The sequence below is a fragment of the Marmota marmota genome, unplaced genomic scaffold (assembly GCF_001458135.2).
Source record: "Marmota marmota marmota unplaced genomic scaffold, marMar, whole genome shotgun sequence".
In the NCBI taxonomy this organism is placed as follows: Eukaryota; Metazoa; Chordata; class Mammalia; order Rodentia; family Sciuridae; genus Marmota; species Marmota marmota.
Genome location: NW_026000026.1, coordinates 490928 through 504593, shown reverse-complemented (window position 1 = coordinate 504593; position 13666 = coordinate 490928). Strand labels below are relative to the sequence as shown.

The following is a 13666-nucleotide window of genomic DNA, read 5'->3' as shown; positions in this document are numbered from 1 at the left end:
TCCTCTCAAGTACAAATAAAACTATCCTTTGAGCTCCCTTTGGAAGGGCATAGCAGCTGAAAGAAATTCATTCAGCCACCAGATCACATTAAAGCTTCTATGCCTTAGATGTGGGGCCTCAGCTGGGCAGGTGCTCTTGGCTTTATCAAGGACCATCTGCTGTGCTTTTGCTGGTGGTGGATTCTTGTTTGTTGTCCTCTTTCCCCCACAGACTAAACTCCAGCTGTTGGGGTCTTAGAGCTTCATTTGTACTGAGGGGCTCTTGGGTGGGTGGGAGGTTAAGCTGTGCTTGTGGGATCACAAAGAAGTCCTGTGGTCTGAGAGGTGCTGCATGTCAGTGGAGGGTGAATTACACATGAATAGCTTTGTGTGTCTTATCAGAGCTGTAGTTCAGTTACTTCTGCTGTTTTGATTGTTAAATGACATGCTAATATTTAGCATGAATTATCTGTGCTCCAGTCTGATTGTAATGTCTTTGAATTGGGTAGAGGATATTCAGATACCTCTCTCTCCCTCTCTCTCTAGCTCTCTTTTGCTCTCTCTCTTGTTCTCTCAATATTTTTAGTTGTGGATGGACATAATACCTTTATTTTGCTTATTTAGGGTTTTTTTTTTTTTAAATATGGTGCAGGGCTAGGCAAGTGCTCTACCACTGAGTCACAACCCCAGCCTTTAGACATCTCTTTTGTGGATTTTTTTTTTTTTTTTTTAGTTGCAATTGAACCAATGGGGCACTTAACCATTGAGCCATCCCCAGCCATGTGAGAGAGAGAGAGAGAGAGAGAGTGTGTGTGTGTGTGTGTGTTTGTGTGGTGGTGGGGTGCTGGGGATTGAACCCAGGGCCTTGGGCATGTGAGGTGAGCACTCTACCAACTGAGCTATATCCCCAGCCCACATCCCCAGCCTTTTTTACTATGTATATTTTTTAAATTTTGAAATAAGATCTTGCTAAATTGTTGAGGCTGGCTTTGAACTTGCAGTCCTTCTGCCTCCACCTCCCAAGTTGCTGCAATTACAGGCTTGTGCCACCATACCTGGCTCAGACGTCTTTTTATGTGGGACTTTTCCGTCACTTGTTTGGGAAGATGTGCTCTCATGATTGCTGTAAAATGCAGGCACAAGGTCCTTCCACATTTGGACTGGGAGGAAATGTTGCTACTGAGTCTCAAAGGTTCTTAGGGACCAGTTTGGCTTGCTGTGCCTGTGGACCTTTGCTGTCTGATGTCACATGAGAGCCAGGCTCTAGGAAGCTCTGGCTGTTTGTGTGCTTTGGTTCAACAGCCAGATATTTGCCCAAGGTGTCCAGGAGCACCTGTGGGCTGTTGTTAGTGCTGCACTAGTCAGTGACTTTGAGAATGTCCCTGGGGAGGAGACAATCTGTTATCTGTGGGTCAGAGTATGCAGACAGGTTCACAAGGCAGACTCAACCCAAAAGTAGTCTTGAGAAACTTGTCCTATTGTGTGTGTCCAGCCACCTGATAAAGAGCTACTGGGAAATTATCTCACATAGTTTCTCAAAGAGCTCAGGAGAGCCAGGCATGGTGGCTCACACCAGTCATTCCACCTACTCAGGAGGTTGAGTCAAGAGGATGGCAAGTTCCAGGCCAGCCTGGGCAACTTTGTGAAAAAAGGAGCTGGTGAAAGAGCACTTACTTAACACGTGTGAGGCCTGGGTTCTGTCCTCAGAACTACAGAAGTTAAAAAAGTTTTAGGACATATGGCTTCTGACCCTCTGAGACAGATCCATGACTCAGTGAAATGCCTCTTTCCAAGAGCTTACCCTGGGAGAACCTGTTCCCTTGGTGTGGGGCAGTTGTCATAGTGATGCTTCTGGAACCTGGAACCAGGGGCCTTTGTGTACTGACCGTCTAGGGTAGAGCATCTCGGGGTGGGGGCTGATGATATTGGTGTCCTGTGTCTGCCTGGTGGCATCTATCCTGATCATGCTGCAAGAGATGGGTTGTTGACAGCATTCATCTTCCCGGAGCTTTTGCAAGGGAAGGCGATAGGAATGAGCTTGATGGCTTTCCTGACTCACATGTGTATAATAGGTTCTTTTCAGCCAGCAGCACCCTGGAGGAGTAGAGTGGGAATGTGGCTGAGCATATGGTGTGTCTGTACCTCTGGGTTTAGCCCTCAGGAAGCTGTGCCATGCTCACATAGCTTATGCTGCTGCCAGCAGCACAATTCATTGGTTATGAAACCGTCACTTTGTTAGGTTCCTTTTGTAGGTGGATCTTGCTGAAAACCTGATGCTAAGAGCAGACCACACTCTTGGTTACTATTTGGTCCACTTTAAGTTCTTTGGGCTACAGGTGACAGAAAGCAGACAGAATGCTAAAAAGTATTGGCCAAAGGGGGAGCTGGGAGGACTCTCCTGCCAGAGAAGCCCCAGACTCATCCTTGGTGACCAACAACAAGGTAGCCCAGGTATGAGTCTCATTGGACTAGTTGCTATGGTCAGAGAGCTGGTTTCCTCTAGTTGGCCTGAGTGGGACTGGGGCAGCCTCAAAAAGGAAACTCAGGAGAAAAGAAGGGAAAAGGACATCCACCAGATCTCCATACTGGCCAGTGGACACACCCTGGGCTCTACTCTCTAAAGGTTTAAATAACTCACAGAGAGGAGCTGATTGGAGCAGCACAGCTCCTGAATAAAGCTTTCTAGCTCTGCTCTTCAACCTCCTGGTCTCAGCCTCCATCTTGTTAGGTGGTAATGGTAGCCAACTTCGTACGTCTCTAGGGAGTGTCGGAGGCCCCTGATGGGCCCAAGGCACTGGAACCTATGAAAGAGGTGGAGTCCCTGCCCTCCTCAGCCAGGAGTATAGAGATCGGAGCTGCAGTGTGGGAGCCTGCGGGTGGGGTGGGGGCTAATGATATTGGTGTCCTGCAAAGACCTGTGCAGGCAGCTGCATCCTGGCCATGAGGCTCCTACTTCTACAGGGGACTTCTTGTGTCCCCTGTCTCACACCCAGAAGTGCTGAGGGCTAGAGAGCCCGTCTTGGTGTGAGCTTGGCTCATGGCACTGCGGGACCAGTGGCTCCTCATGAGGTGTTGCTCACCAGCTCGCTGCCTTGCCTCTGGACCCTCTGTGCCCTTTGCAGCCCTGGATGCAGGTGCTCATTTTCTGTCCATCCTCAGTTTCTGCAGCTTCACGCTTTGACCACAAATAGAGATTCTGTGAGGATTTTTTGTTTTCTTCTGGTGCTGGGGATCAAACCCAGAGCTTCAAGCCTGCTTGGCAAGTGCTGTGCCACCCACACCCATAGCTCCAGGGTTTTTCTTTAAATCCTCTACTTTAGACTCTTCACTCCATAGACCACAGAATGTTGACGTGGATTTGTGTGTTTGGTTTTTTCAGGGAAAAGTGAGGGGAATGTTTTCTGAATTTGTATGTTGCCAGTCCTTGGTTACCTTGTTCTTAGTGTTTGATGAGACCACCCTAGTTTCAGCTTCACTCTGTGGCTTATAAGAGTCTTGCTTCCCTTGCTTTGACAGGAGAGGGTTCAGGTGGCTGGGCCTTGAGTGTGTTCTAGCAGGGGTTACCAGCTCAGTCCAGGAGGCCGTAGTGCTGGTCCTTGGGGCTGCATGCATAGCATGCTGGCAGACCTGCCCCTGCCCTGGGTTGTGGTCTCCTGGCCTGCTGGGTGACAGTTATTGGGAGGGCAAAGGAGGACAACTGATGCTTTCATAGCAGTCTACTGGGAGTGGGAAGGATGGGGGAACAAGAGCTCAGAAGGTCATTGCTGGTGCCTCCTGCAGCCTGATGATACTGATAGAGACAGAAGCTTGTGCCTTCCTGCAAGGCTGGTCTCAGTCATTGCTCCCTCAGGCTTAGCTGGGTTTCCCAGAGGAAGCTCCTCACATAGGCCCAGTGATACTATCAGCCTTGAGAGCCCCACCCTACCCTTTACTCAGCCTCGTTTCCTAGCTGCCACACTGAGCTGTGGTCCCTAAGGCTTTGGTTGAGTCTGGCGGCAGATTCTGTCATGTTAGAAGCTGCATGTCTTTTGTGGTTGCTGCTGGACTAGAGCCAGCAGTCTCAGGTGTTGGCTTTCACAGTGGGCCTATGTCCCTGCCATCCCTGCAGCCTCTGCATCCTAACTGCCCACCCTGTACCCTTCCTGCTGATGCCGATGCCAGCAGGTCTCAGTGGGATATGCCCTCCTGTGGGTGGATGCTGGAAGGGGCTAAAGGGGATTGGAGAGGAGGTCTTTGCTTTGGGCTCCTTTGTCTGGAGGTCACCCCACAGGTGCCAGTCTGCACTGCGGATGCTGCCCCACCCCCCATCCCTTCAATGGGTGCAGTGAGCTTTCATTTTCTCCCCTCAGAAGACTGTCTCATGAGAAGAGCAAGGGGAAGCCTTGGGCCTGCATTTGCCTGTTTGGGCAGAGAGCTAGGGACTTTCTTGGCTTCTGTTCTAGCACTGCTCACCCAGGTGTATAGCCAGACCCAGGGCTTCTGGAACCTGTTTTCTCTGCAGCAGGCAGGTGTCATTTTCAAGCAGTCAGAAGTGCCATGAGAAGACGACAGAGGGGGCTAAGTATCAGGTGCATTGTAGGGGAAGTTGGATTGTAAGGTGAAGTCTTCCCACAAGGTGGGGGTTGCAGCTCTGAGTGTTGGAAGTGAGACTTCAGTGAGGGAGGAAGCTGGGCGCTGCCCTCCACAGCACCTTAGCACTGCTTGCCACTGCCACACTCCTCCCCACCTTTCCCTCGGGTATTCTCCTGTTGCTATTCTCCGGGGCTACAGGGAGGGTTTCCTTGGTGATGGGTTGTGACTGTCCTTGCTGTTTGGTCTGTCTAACTGGTGTGTCTTTTTCCTAGCTACAAGAAGACCCAGGAAACCCTCTCACAGGCAGGACAGAAGACATCTGCTGCTCTGTCTACCATGGGCTCTGCCATCAGTAGGAAGCTTGGAGACATGAGGTGAGATCCTCAAGGTCTGGTCAAGGCAGTGGGATGAGGAGTAGGAAGAGGCCCTGTGGGAAGCCAGGGCTTAGACCAGAGCCTGGGAGTGGCCATGCCAGCCTGGGCTGTTCTGCATGTGAACCTTTGGGGTGTTCCTGTGCCTCCTATTGTCTGCCTTTGACCATTTCTTTATTCTTTAAGAGAGGGATAGACACTAGTCCACTCACAGCTTCTGACACTTAGGACTGATGGGGAGGGTTTTCTCTCTGGAGCTGTGCTGAGAGGCAGTGATAGGGCCGAGGGCCAGGTTCAGGATGGGATTTCAGTCTGGGCAGACCACAAGCTGTTTCTGGTACTGACTTTCAGTCTGGTATTTGCTCAGGTGTCTGCCTGGGCCAGGGTGCAGAAAGTGCAGTCAGGGACCAGAAGACCCCACATCTGAGTGTTGTCTCTCAGAGCCAGTAGGAACCTTGGGGCCATCAAAGGTACTTCAGCAAGCTGGAAAGAGTCTAGGAAATGAGGGGGTGAGCCAGACTATGTACATTTGCTTCGAGTTCCCTGTCCTGGGCTCCTCTGATACATGCTGTTGAGGACAAGGTCCTGCAACTTGGTGTGCTGCCTCCTGGGTGTGCCTGTGCAAGCCTACTTTGTGGGGTGTGAGAGCTATGGGTCTCATGCTCATAGCATCCTGGGCCTGTCACTGGGGGCCACCTGCCTTGCCCTGTTAGCTGTGCTTAGGACCAGTCCCCTCACTTCTCAATTGCAGGGCCTGCCTCCCTGTAGCCCAGACAGCCCTCATTCTGTCAAACATTTCTGGTCCTCCTCTTTCATTCTTTTATTTTTTGTGGTGCTGGGGATGGAACCCAGGGTGTTGAGCATGCTAAGCAGGCCTTGTCTCTGAGCTCACCCCAGCCCTGACAAAGGTAGCTTCTGGATGCCCATTCTCACACTCAAGAATCTAGTGGCGCAGTGAGGCTGAGGCAGGAGGATCATGAGTTCAAAGCCAGCCCAGCAATGGCGAGGCACTAACAACTCAGTGAGATCCTGTTTCTAAATAAAATAGGGCTGCGGATGTGGCTCAATGGTTGAGTGCCCCTGAGTTCAATCCTCAGTACAAAAAAAAAAAAAAAAAAAAGGGCTGGGGNGCAAATTAGGTGCCAACTTCAACGATGTGGTGAGAATGACTTGTTAACAATCGACTAATTTCATTTCAAAATGATTAATTCAACTTGTACTAAACCATGTATCAAAAAAGGATGTAGCTCAGTAGCAAAGCACCCCTAGGTTCAATCCCCAGTACAAAAAAAAAAGTCTAACCCAGTAGAAGCTGCACGAATGCTGCTTAGTGTGTCTCCCCTTGAGCATGCACCTCCACACTGAGACTTTAACCATGCTCCCATGTAGTGGCTGGGGTCCCTGCATGCAGCTCTGCTCACCACAGCTGATCTAGACCCAGGAGGAGCTCTGAGCTGACAGTGAGGGAAGGTCTGCTGGGACTCCCCTGTTGGGCTTCATGAGAACACACTGCTATTCCCTAGGATGCCTCCTTAGGCACCTGAGCTGCATGGTGGTAAGTTGGTGACAGTTAATGGTCACATAGTGCTGGTGGCTTGGCCTTGCTCCACGGAGGTAAGGCAGAGATGTCCCAATGCCACAGTGGAGAGCTGCTGCCTGTACCTTCCAAAAAATGCCCATCTTGCCACAGAACCTTTGTAAGGAGCTAAGCGTCTACTGTGCTAAGCCTCATGTCTGCAAGAAGCATTCTTACTCTCTCTGGGCTGCTGGCTCATTCTCATCCTCCCTTCCTTTGTTCAGTGTGTCCTGGATGGAAGCTTGATGGGAGAGTTGAGCCCTGGGTGCTTTTGGCAGTGGCTTCAAGCCAGGCAGCCCTATCTTCCTCATATGGCCCGCCTTTCTGCGGAAGCAAAAGATAACTCTCATTTCTCTGCTCCTCCTTTCCGATGTTTTCTTGTGCTCTTTCTGAGAATTGAAGTCTGCCACTGACCCCGTGGTTTGTAACCTTCTGGTAGTGGGCAATGAGTAGGGTCCTTGTAGTGATGCAGGCACAGCTCTGAGTGCCTAGCTCACTACTGTAGCCTGTTGGGGCCAACTAAGACAAGCAGGGACCTTAGAACAGTCAGAGGACCCAATTCTCTGTATTTGATTATTTATATTCAAGGTGCTTAAAGGGTATTCTGTTTGCTATTGAGTCTTCCCTTGGGGGTACTTCTTTTGGAGTTTGTAGTGGTGTGAATTCAGACCTCTCACGGCCTTGGTGGATCACCATTGTCTCACTAAGTGACAGGGGCCATCAGTCTTCTTGTTTAGAGACTGAGACTGAGAGCTCAGAGCTTTCTGAGGATGATCCTTGGACCCAGGAGGCTGAGAGCACAAGGTTAGGGTGCATGGCCCTTGTAGGCCCTTCCTGAGCCTTGGTTCCAAGACCTTTGAGACAAGTGCCCATGTCCATGATGTCCCATCCTGGAGCAGCCCTGGCCTAAGAGGCCTCTGTTGTGCCATAGGCCTGAGGTGATGAGGGGGAGGAAGGGGAATTGGATTTGGGTCAGAGAATGGTTTATGCCTGGCCCATTACTGGTTGGGGAAACTTGGGCAAGAGGAGCAGATTCTGTGTCCACTGTGGGTGGTGAACCTGTTCTTCTATGGGTTCCTTGTGTTGGGAGTGTACTTTTTTGGCTTTCAGCAGTTCGGAGTGGGAGGGTCTAGATATACCACAGAGGAGAAGCTGGCTGCATTGCCCCATGCCAGCAGCTAGCTGCCCTTGGACACGTTTCCTAGTTGGCCTCTGTAGTGACAGAGCCTGGAGCAAAAGTTCTTGGCCCACAGGTGTTCCTTGTTTCGTTTCAGTTTTGAAGAACACAGACCACTGTGTGGATGTGGGGTGTTGGCTTAACCTGGCAGGCTCTTGGTACATTTCTTACCTTTGTGCTGCTTGTGGGGCACTTGTGTTCCAGGCATGTTTTTGTCCCTCTTTAACCTCCAAACAGGTATGGACACAAGAGCCTCTTGTACATGTAACCATGCCCAGGAGGCAGAGGCATGGGGTCATACGGTTGCTGGTGGTACTCTCAGGAGCCTCTTGGGGCCATGTGTCCTGCTGGCATGAGCACTGGAGGAGTGGTCGTGGAGTGCCCCTCTACACACTGTATCCAGCCTGGCCTCTGGGGCTGCTACAGAGGGTCTCCAGTGACTCTGCCTCCTTTACCTAATGCTGCCTTCTTTTCTCCTACTGCCACCTTTCAGGGCTCATCCGTTCTCACATTCCTTTAGGTAAGACTGGCTCTGAGCACCTTGGAAGGCTTCTTTGAGTCAGGGCAGGTGGAATCTGGAGGGCCCCTGGGAGGCTGTGCCGGGTGGAGCTGGGAGAGTGGGTATGATGGAAGCATCCTTTCAGTGTGGGTATTGGCCAGCAGCATGTCCCATCGAGGGACTCTTCCCCTGACCTCCCTGGCATCTCTGTTCCCTCTGAATGCTTCTGGATATTCTTGTCTGCCTGCTCCTTGAGCACTGAGAAGGCTGACCCAGTCTTACAAAGCACTGCATCTCAGCGTCTACATCTGAGTTCATTCCTGAAAAGAAGCACTTTTGTGAAGGAGGGTGATACCAGCTCTCTTGCTCTATCTCCGTCCTATCAAATGTAGGTCCTGTTCCTCAGATTGAGTTTTGTCTCACTTGTTACCTTGGAGCCCTATATACTCCTTCCTAGGACTACTCCCTTTTGTTGACAAAGTGTGCCTTTTGGCCAACACCAAAACTCTACACTGTGATGCTCTTTTGTGGCTGGTACTGGAAGGTCTGGAGTCAAATCCAGAACAATCTGTGGCTTAAATATTTTTCCTTAACTTGGTTTGGATACTTTTCTCTTGTCAGAGATCATTTACTCTGCTGTGAAGCTATCTGAAGGCCAGGTGGACTAAAGGTTTTCCACAAGCTCCAAGCCTAGGGGCTGGGGATGTAGCTCAGTGGTACAGTGTTCACCTAACACATCTGAGGCCCTGGGGTTGACTCCCTAGCACAACAACAACAATAACAACAAAAAGTCCCTGGCTAGGTCTGTTTTAGAATTTTCCTGTTTTAATGCTGTCCTTTGGCAGCGCCATACTGCTGGCTGGACTTGGGCACCTCACATGGAGCAGGGAGAGAGGAGCCTTGAATTGTTTATCCTTCTGGGTGTTGTGTGGAAGGGGCTAGCAGCTTGGTCCAACTCTGCTGGGGATGGGGTCCAACCTCTCCTGCCCTGATAAGCTGGTTTCTGTGTGAGCCAGGCTGGCAAGTGCCTGCCAGTCTGGTTGGTGCGCTGTGCTAACTCTTGCTTCCTTCTCTGCTTCCACCATGCTTCCAAGCAGCAACTACTCCATCCGCCACTCGATAAGTATGCCAGTCATGAGGTAACGTGTGCCTTCTGTTGCTTCAGAGCCTCGGTGTCTCTGGGTGGGGGTTGGGGCAGCTCCCACCAGTTATACCTTGTACTTCCTGTATCCCCCAAATCTAGGATCCCCCTGTCAGTCAAGGGCTAGGGAAGACCCCTCTAGGCTGATGAGGAAGAACTAGTGGAAGTGAAGCTCTTATCCTGAGGCCACCAGAGGAGACCATTTGTCAAACTGGGCCCCTGTCCTGAACTTTCCCACATCCTGGCCCTGTTGCCTATGGAGTCAGGGAGAGGGTGGAGAGGCTACACATGGAACTTGGCCCCTCTGCAATGGGCTTTTTCTGGAGGTCTCACAAGTCACAGCATGGGGACATCGGCAGCCCCATCTGCTGTTCCTCACCTGCTCAGTCAGGCCCTGCAACTCAGCAGAGCCCATCCTCATCAGGGAGACTGTTTTGGGGGATCTGGTTGTGTGAGCGCCAGTGGTACAGGCTGGCTTGCTTCCTTTTCTACTTCCTCACCCATCTGTAGTTGCAGAACTGTCGTTGGTTTTCCTCCCATTTGTCTTCTCTGAGTTATAAGGGAGGGCTCCTGGACTTCCTATAAGCCCAGTGCAGAAGAGTCAAGGGTATCATTCAGAGCAGGGCAGGGATGTACCAGGCTCCCACCCATGACATAGTCAGGGGCTCTGTGATATCTGGGGCAGACCCTATGGTGGGGCATGGTTGCCCTCTGTTCTGACCTGGGGAACTCCTAGAATGATCCTGGCTGGACTCCTAGAGGGTGCCCTGCCTTTTGGAGTGTCAGTTTTGCCATGAGAGCTCAGGATGCTGTCAGGGTTCCTTCTAGACAAGAACCCAGCCCTGAGGCCTTTCACATTGAGGAGGGCAGCACGCAGCTGCTTTTGACACCAAATACCTCTTCCCTTTCTCTAAAGGAACTCTGCCACCTTCAAGTCGTTTGAAGATCGAGTGGGAACCGTAAAGGTAATTGTCCCTGGACTGTCCAGTTCTCTGGATGGGGTGTGACCTGTCACATTATTTGTTATTGTAGATTCGGTTATTATAGGAAGTCATGCTGACAAGTTCTTTTTTTTTAAAGTACAGAAGTGTAAGTAAGATAACAATTCTTTTTTTTTTTTTAAGAGAGAGAGAGAATTTTTTAATATTTATTTTTTAGTTTTCGGCGGACACAACATCTTTGTTTGTATGTGGTGCTGAGGATCGAACCCGGGCCATACGCATGCCAGGCGAGCGCGCTACCGCTTGAGCCACATCCCCAGCCCCCTGACAAGTTCTTTATGCATTTTATGTGGTTTCTTTCACTGATAACATCTTGGTGACAGCTCGTAGAACTGTGGTGCAGTGTCCATGCCCATCGGGATTGCCTTGTGCCACTTATAGCCCTGCTCACCTTCCTCCTGCCCCTGTTTTGCCAACCCCTAATATGTTCTCTGTCTCTAATTTTGTCATTTCAGGAATGTCACATAAATGGCACCACACAGCAGGTAGCCTTTTAGGATTGGCTCTTCACTCTGCATAAGGCCCTGGGGATTCACCCAGGCTACTGCCTGCTAGCGACTCATTCCTTTTCATTGCTGGGCATTGTTCATGTTGCATAAACTTATGTAGAAAGTGGAGCATGGACTCAGACTGACCTTGTGTGTGTGCTCTCTCAGGTTTTCTTTTCTTTTCTTTTCTCTTCTGTAGTCCAAGGTTGTAGGTGGCAGAGAGAATGGCAGTGCCAGCCTCCCTTCCCCGACAGGGGGTGGTGACCAGCCGCTGCCGGGACCTGCACCTTTCTAAGCCTGCAGCAGCATCACCTATAGCAAGCACACCCTCATCATCATGACCACAGCTGAGCAACGGAGCCACCAGCCAGGGCAAGCCAGCAGCTGATTTCGAGGACATTGGTGCCCGTTCACACGCAGATATGGCTGCTGCCTTCGCATGATTAGAGAGCAGTCTTGTGCATAGATGTTTACACTGAAGTCAGTAGATCAGCAGATTGCTGTGCTGTCCTTGCCAGGGCCACAGGAGGTGGACAGCGTGGAAGGTCCAGAGGGTGCTGAGCCAAAGCCCACACTGCCTTTGGGAGTTTTGTGAGCTCACTAGGATGGAGGGAAGAAACATATTGAGTATAAAACGAGTGGCATTTTCTGTTCTCCCTTTCTCCTCCCTGACTCACAGAAAGAAATAACCACCCAGGGCACTGCCTGGCCACATTTTATCTGGAAATGCTGAATGAGAGAACTGTCCATTTTCTGAGACCCCAGAAAGGAAACATTGTCAGCAGCTGCCTGATTGTTACACTAATGTCCTAGCTTTGACAGAAGCAGATTCACTATTTTTTAAATGCAATGAACTTTTCAAAAATTAAAATTTGTTAAAGCGGCTTTAGCCTCATCGTTAAGAGAATGTTATTTCTTTGGACTCAAGCTGAAATTCAAGCCTTACATCACCTTATGCTTTGTTTATAATCTTTTTATATGTAAAAAGAGGTTCATTAATGGTTCTGAGCACTGTGTAGAATTTTACATCTGGCCTATGTGACACACTGCCTGTATTGGTTAGTGTGTTTTATTCACTAATGCCCTCTCTCCTTGTGTGCAAAAACTTGCTTCTCTCAAAGACTGGCAGTTACCATGGGCTCCCTACTCTGGCCCAAAGGACTGCTGGGCCTCTGGGGGGAGGCCAGGTGGAGAGAGAGCCTGTCTTCAGCAGCCTTTGAATAAGGTGTGCACCCCTGCACAGTGCTGCCTTGCCTGGGCCTGACCTGCCAGCATAGCACTGGCAGACAGCCCTGCCTGCCTGCCTGCCTCCCTCCCTGCCTCCCTCCCTGCCTCCCTCCCTGCCTGTTCACTGCACATAGGATGAGTGGGAAGCATAACCAGCTCTGCATTTCAGGTTGGGGATGGAATTTTGGGATCACCTGAAACTCTGTCACCTTTTCTCAGGAGCTACAAAGATTTCTTTCCCGTTTTTAAACTGCCACACCCTAGTAGCCTCTCACACTGGGACCCTGTATGTCGGGAGGGGTGGTCTGGAGGGACAGCCATGTGCCTTAGTGGCTCTTGGCAGGGCATCAAGACCTTGCCTGCTGTGTGCACATCTGTACATCCCTGGCGGGGGAGGGGGTACTCAGGTCTGTCTGGTAGAATCAGATGCCCTAGGGGCACTGTACCACACAACAGGATGCAGGAGCCAGAAAAGAGTACTGTTTAATGTTCTTTTTCCAGGGTTAAAAGCTGTCAATGGGTGTGGTGAGAAGGCAGGTTGTAGGAATGGAATGGTCACTGATGTATCTTGTTAAAATGAACGATGGTCAATTTGTTAATAAAGCATTCCTTTGGGGGAAAAATCCACATTTGCTTGTTTGGTGTGTCTTTCAAGATAATGGCAAAAGTGTGGTGAACGGACAGGGGAGTCCTTGCTGTCATAGACCATACCCTTGGGAGAGGCAGGCAGGGGACAGTTAGTACAAACTACAAAACCTCTGCTCTGTGAAGGTAAAGGGTGCCGGTCAGCGCTTCTGAGGAAGCCAAGTGGAAGTTGAGGCTGTGGAGTGGGCTTTTCAGGGACTTCGCAGGCAGGCAGCATTCGCTCCACTGGTGGGCCTCCTTGCCCCTGCAAGCATCATCTCCATTACAGTTGAGCTGTGCAGTATTGAGCCAAGGCCTGTGAGGCTGGGTCTCAAGCAGCTGAGTAGTGGAGATGGCCTCAGAAAGGACAGTACAGAGGATGTTTATTCAGACACACAACGGCCCCTTGGAGTTGTGATCTTGTTCTATAAGTGGGGACCATTTGAAATGATAGAGAGTAACTGAAGCCCCTCAAGTGCTGAACGAACAAGGCAAATTTGGAGTTGGAGATTGAGGTCAGAAGAGCTGAGACCACACTGGTGGGATGAGAACAGAGCCTTTACATGGGCAGGTCTGGATTGCAGAGCAGCAATCGGGTCTGGCCTGGACTCACTCAACGCTTGATTCATTATTAACCTCCAAAAGGCTGAACACAGCTTCACTCTGAAATTGGTCCCAGGTCCATTTTGCTGTCTCCTTCAATTCTGGCCCACAGTCTTTCATTCTGAGTCGGCAGATGTTCCTATCAACGTGGCCTTTCCATCTCTTGGTTTTCTAGGCCTTTTTGCTGCCTGCTTGATGTTATGCAGTTTAATGACTGCTAGGCCTCCTGAGCAGCCTCTGTGCTATGGCCACTCTGGGATGAGCGTGGCAATTCAAGATCAGCAAGACAGCATGAGGTGTAAGATGAAAGCAGGGGAAGGCGGTTAGAAGTGGGAGACAGGTTGTTGGAGAATTTTAGATAGTGTGACGTGGGAAGACTCGGGTGCCTTTTTTTTTTTTTTTTTTTTT

General features: G+C 50.4%; 1 protein-coding gene across 19 annotated transcripts in view; it reads left to right on the top strand.

The window, feature by feature from the left end:
• Tpd52l2 (TPD52 like 2) overlaps positions 1–12658 on the top strand; it is a 31038-nt gene extending 18380 nt beyond the window's left edge. For 8 of the 19 annotated variants that reach the window (XM_048810596.1, XM_048810593.1, XM_048810598.1 and 5 more), the window contains 5 exons: positions 4824–4925; positions 8169–8195; positions 9272–9313; positions 10232–10280; positions 11004–12658. In XM_048810596.1, coding sequence (XP_048666553.1) covers positions 4824–4925; positions 8169–8195; positions 9272–9313; positions 10232–10280; positions 11004–11099 — 316 coding nt within the window. In that variant the 3' untranslated portion in view covers positions 11100–12658. Of the gene's footprint in view, positions 1–4369; positions 4717–4823; positions 4926–5289; positions 5971–8168; positions 8196–9271; positions 9314–10231; positions 10281–11003 lie in introns of those variants that run through there. The other 11 variants (XM_048810599.1, XM_048810595.1, XM_048810605.1 and 8 more) reach the window with 5 other exon arrangements.
• Positions 12659–13666: the final 1008 nt, after the last annotated feature.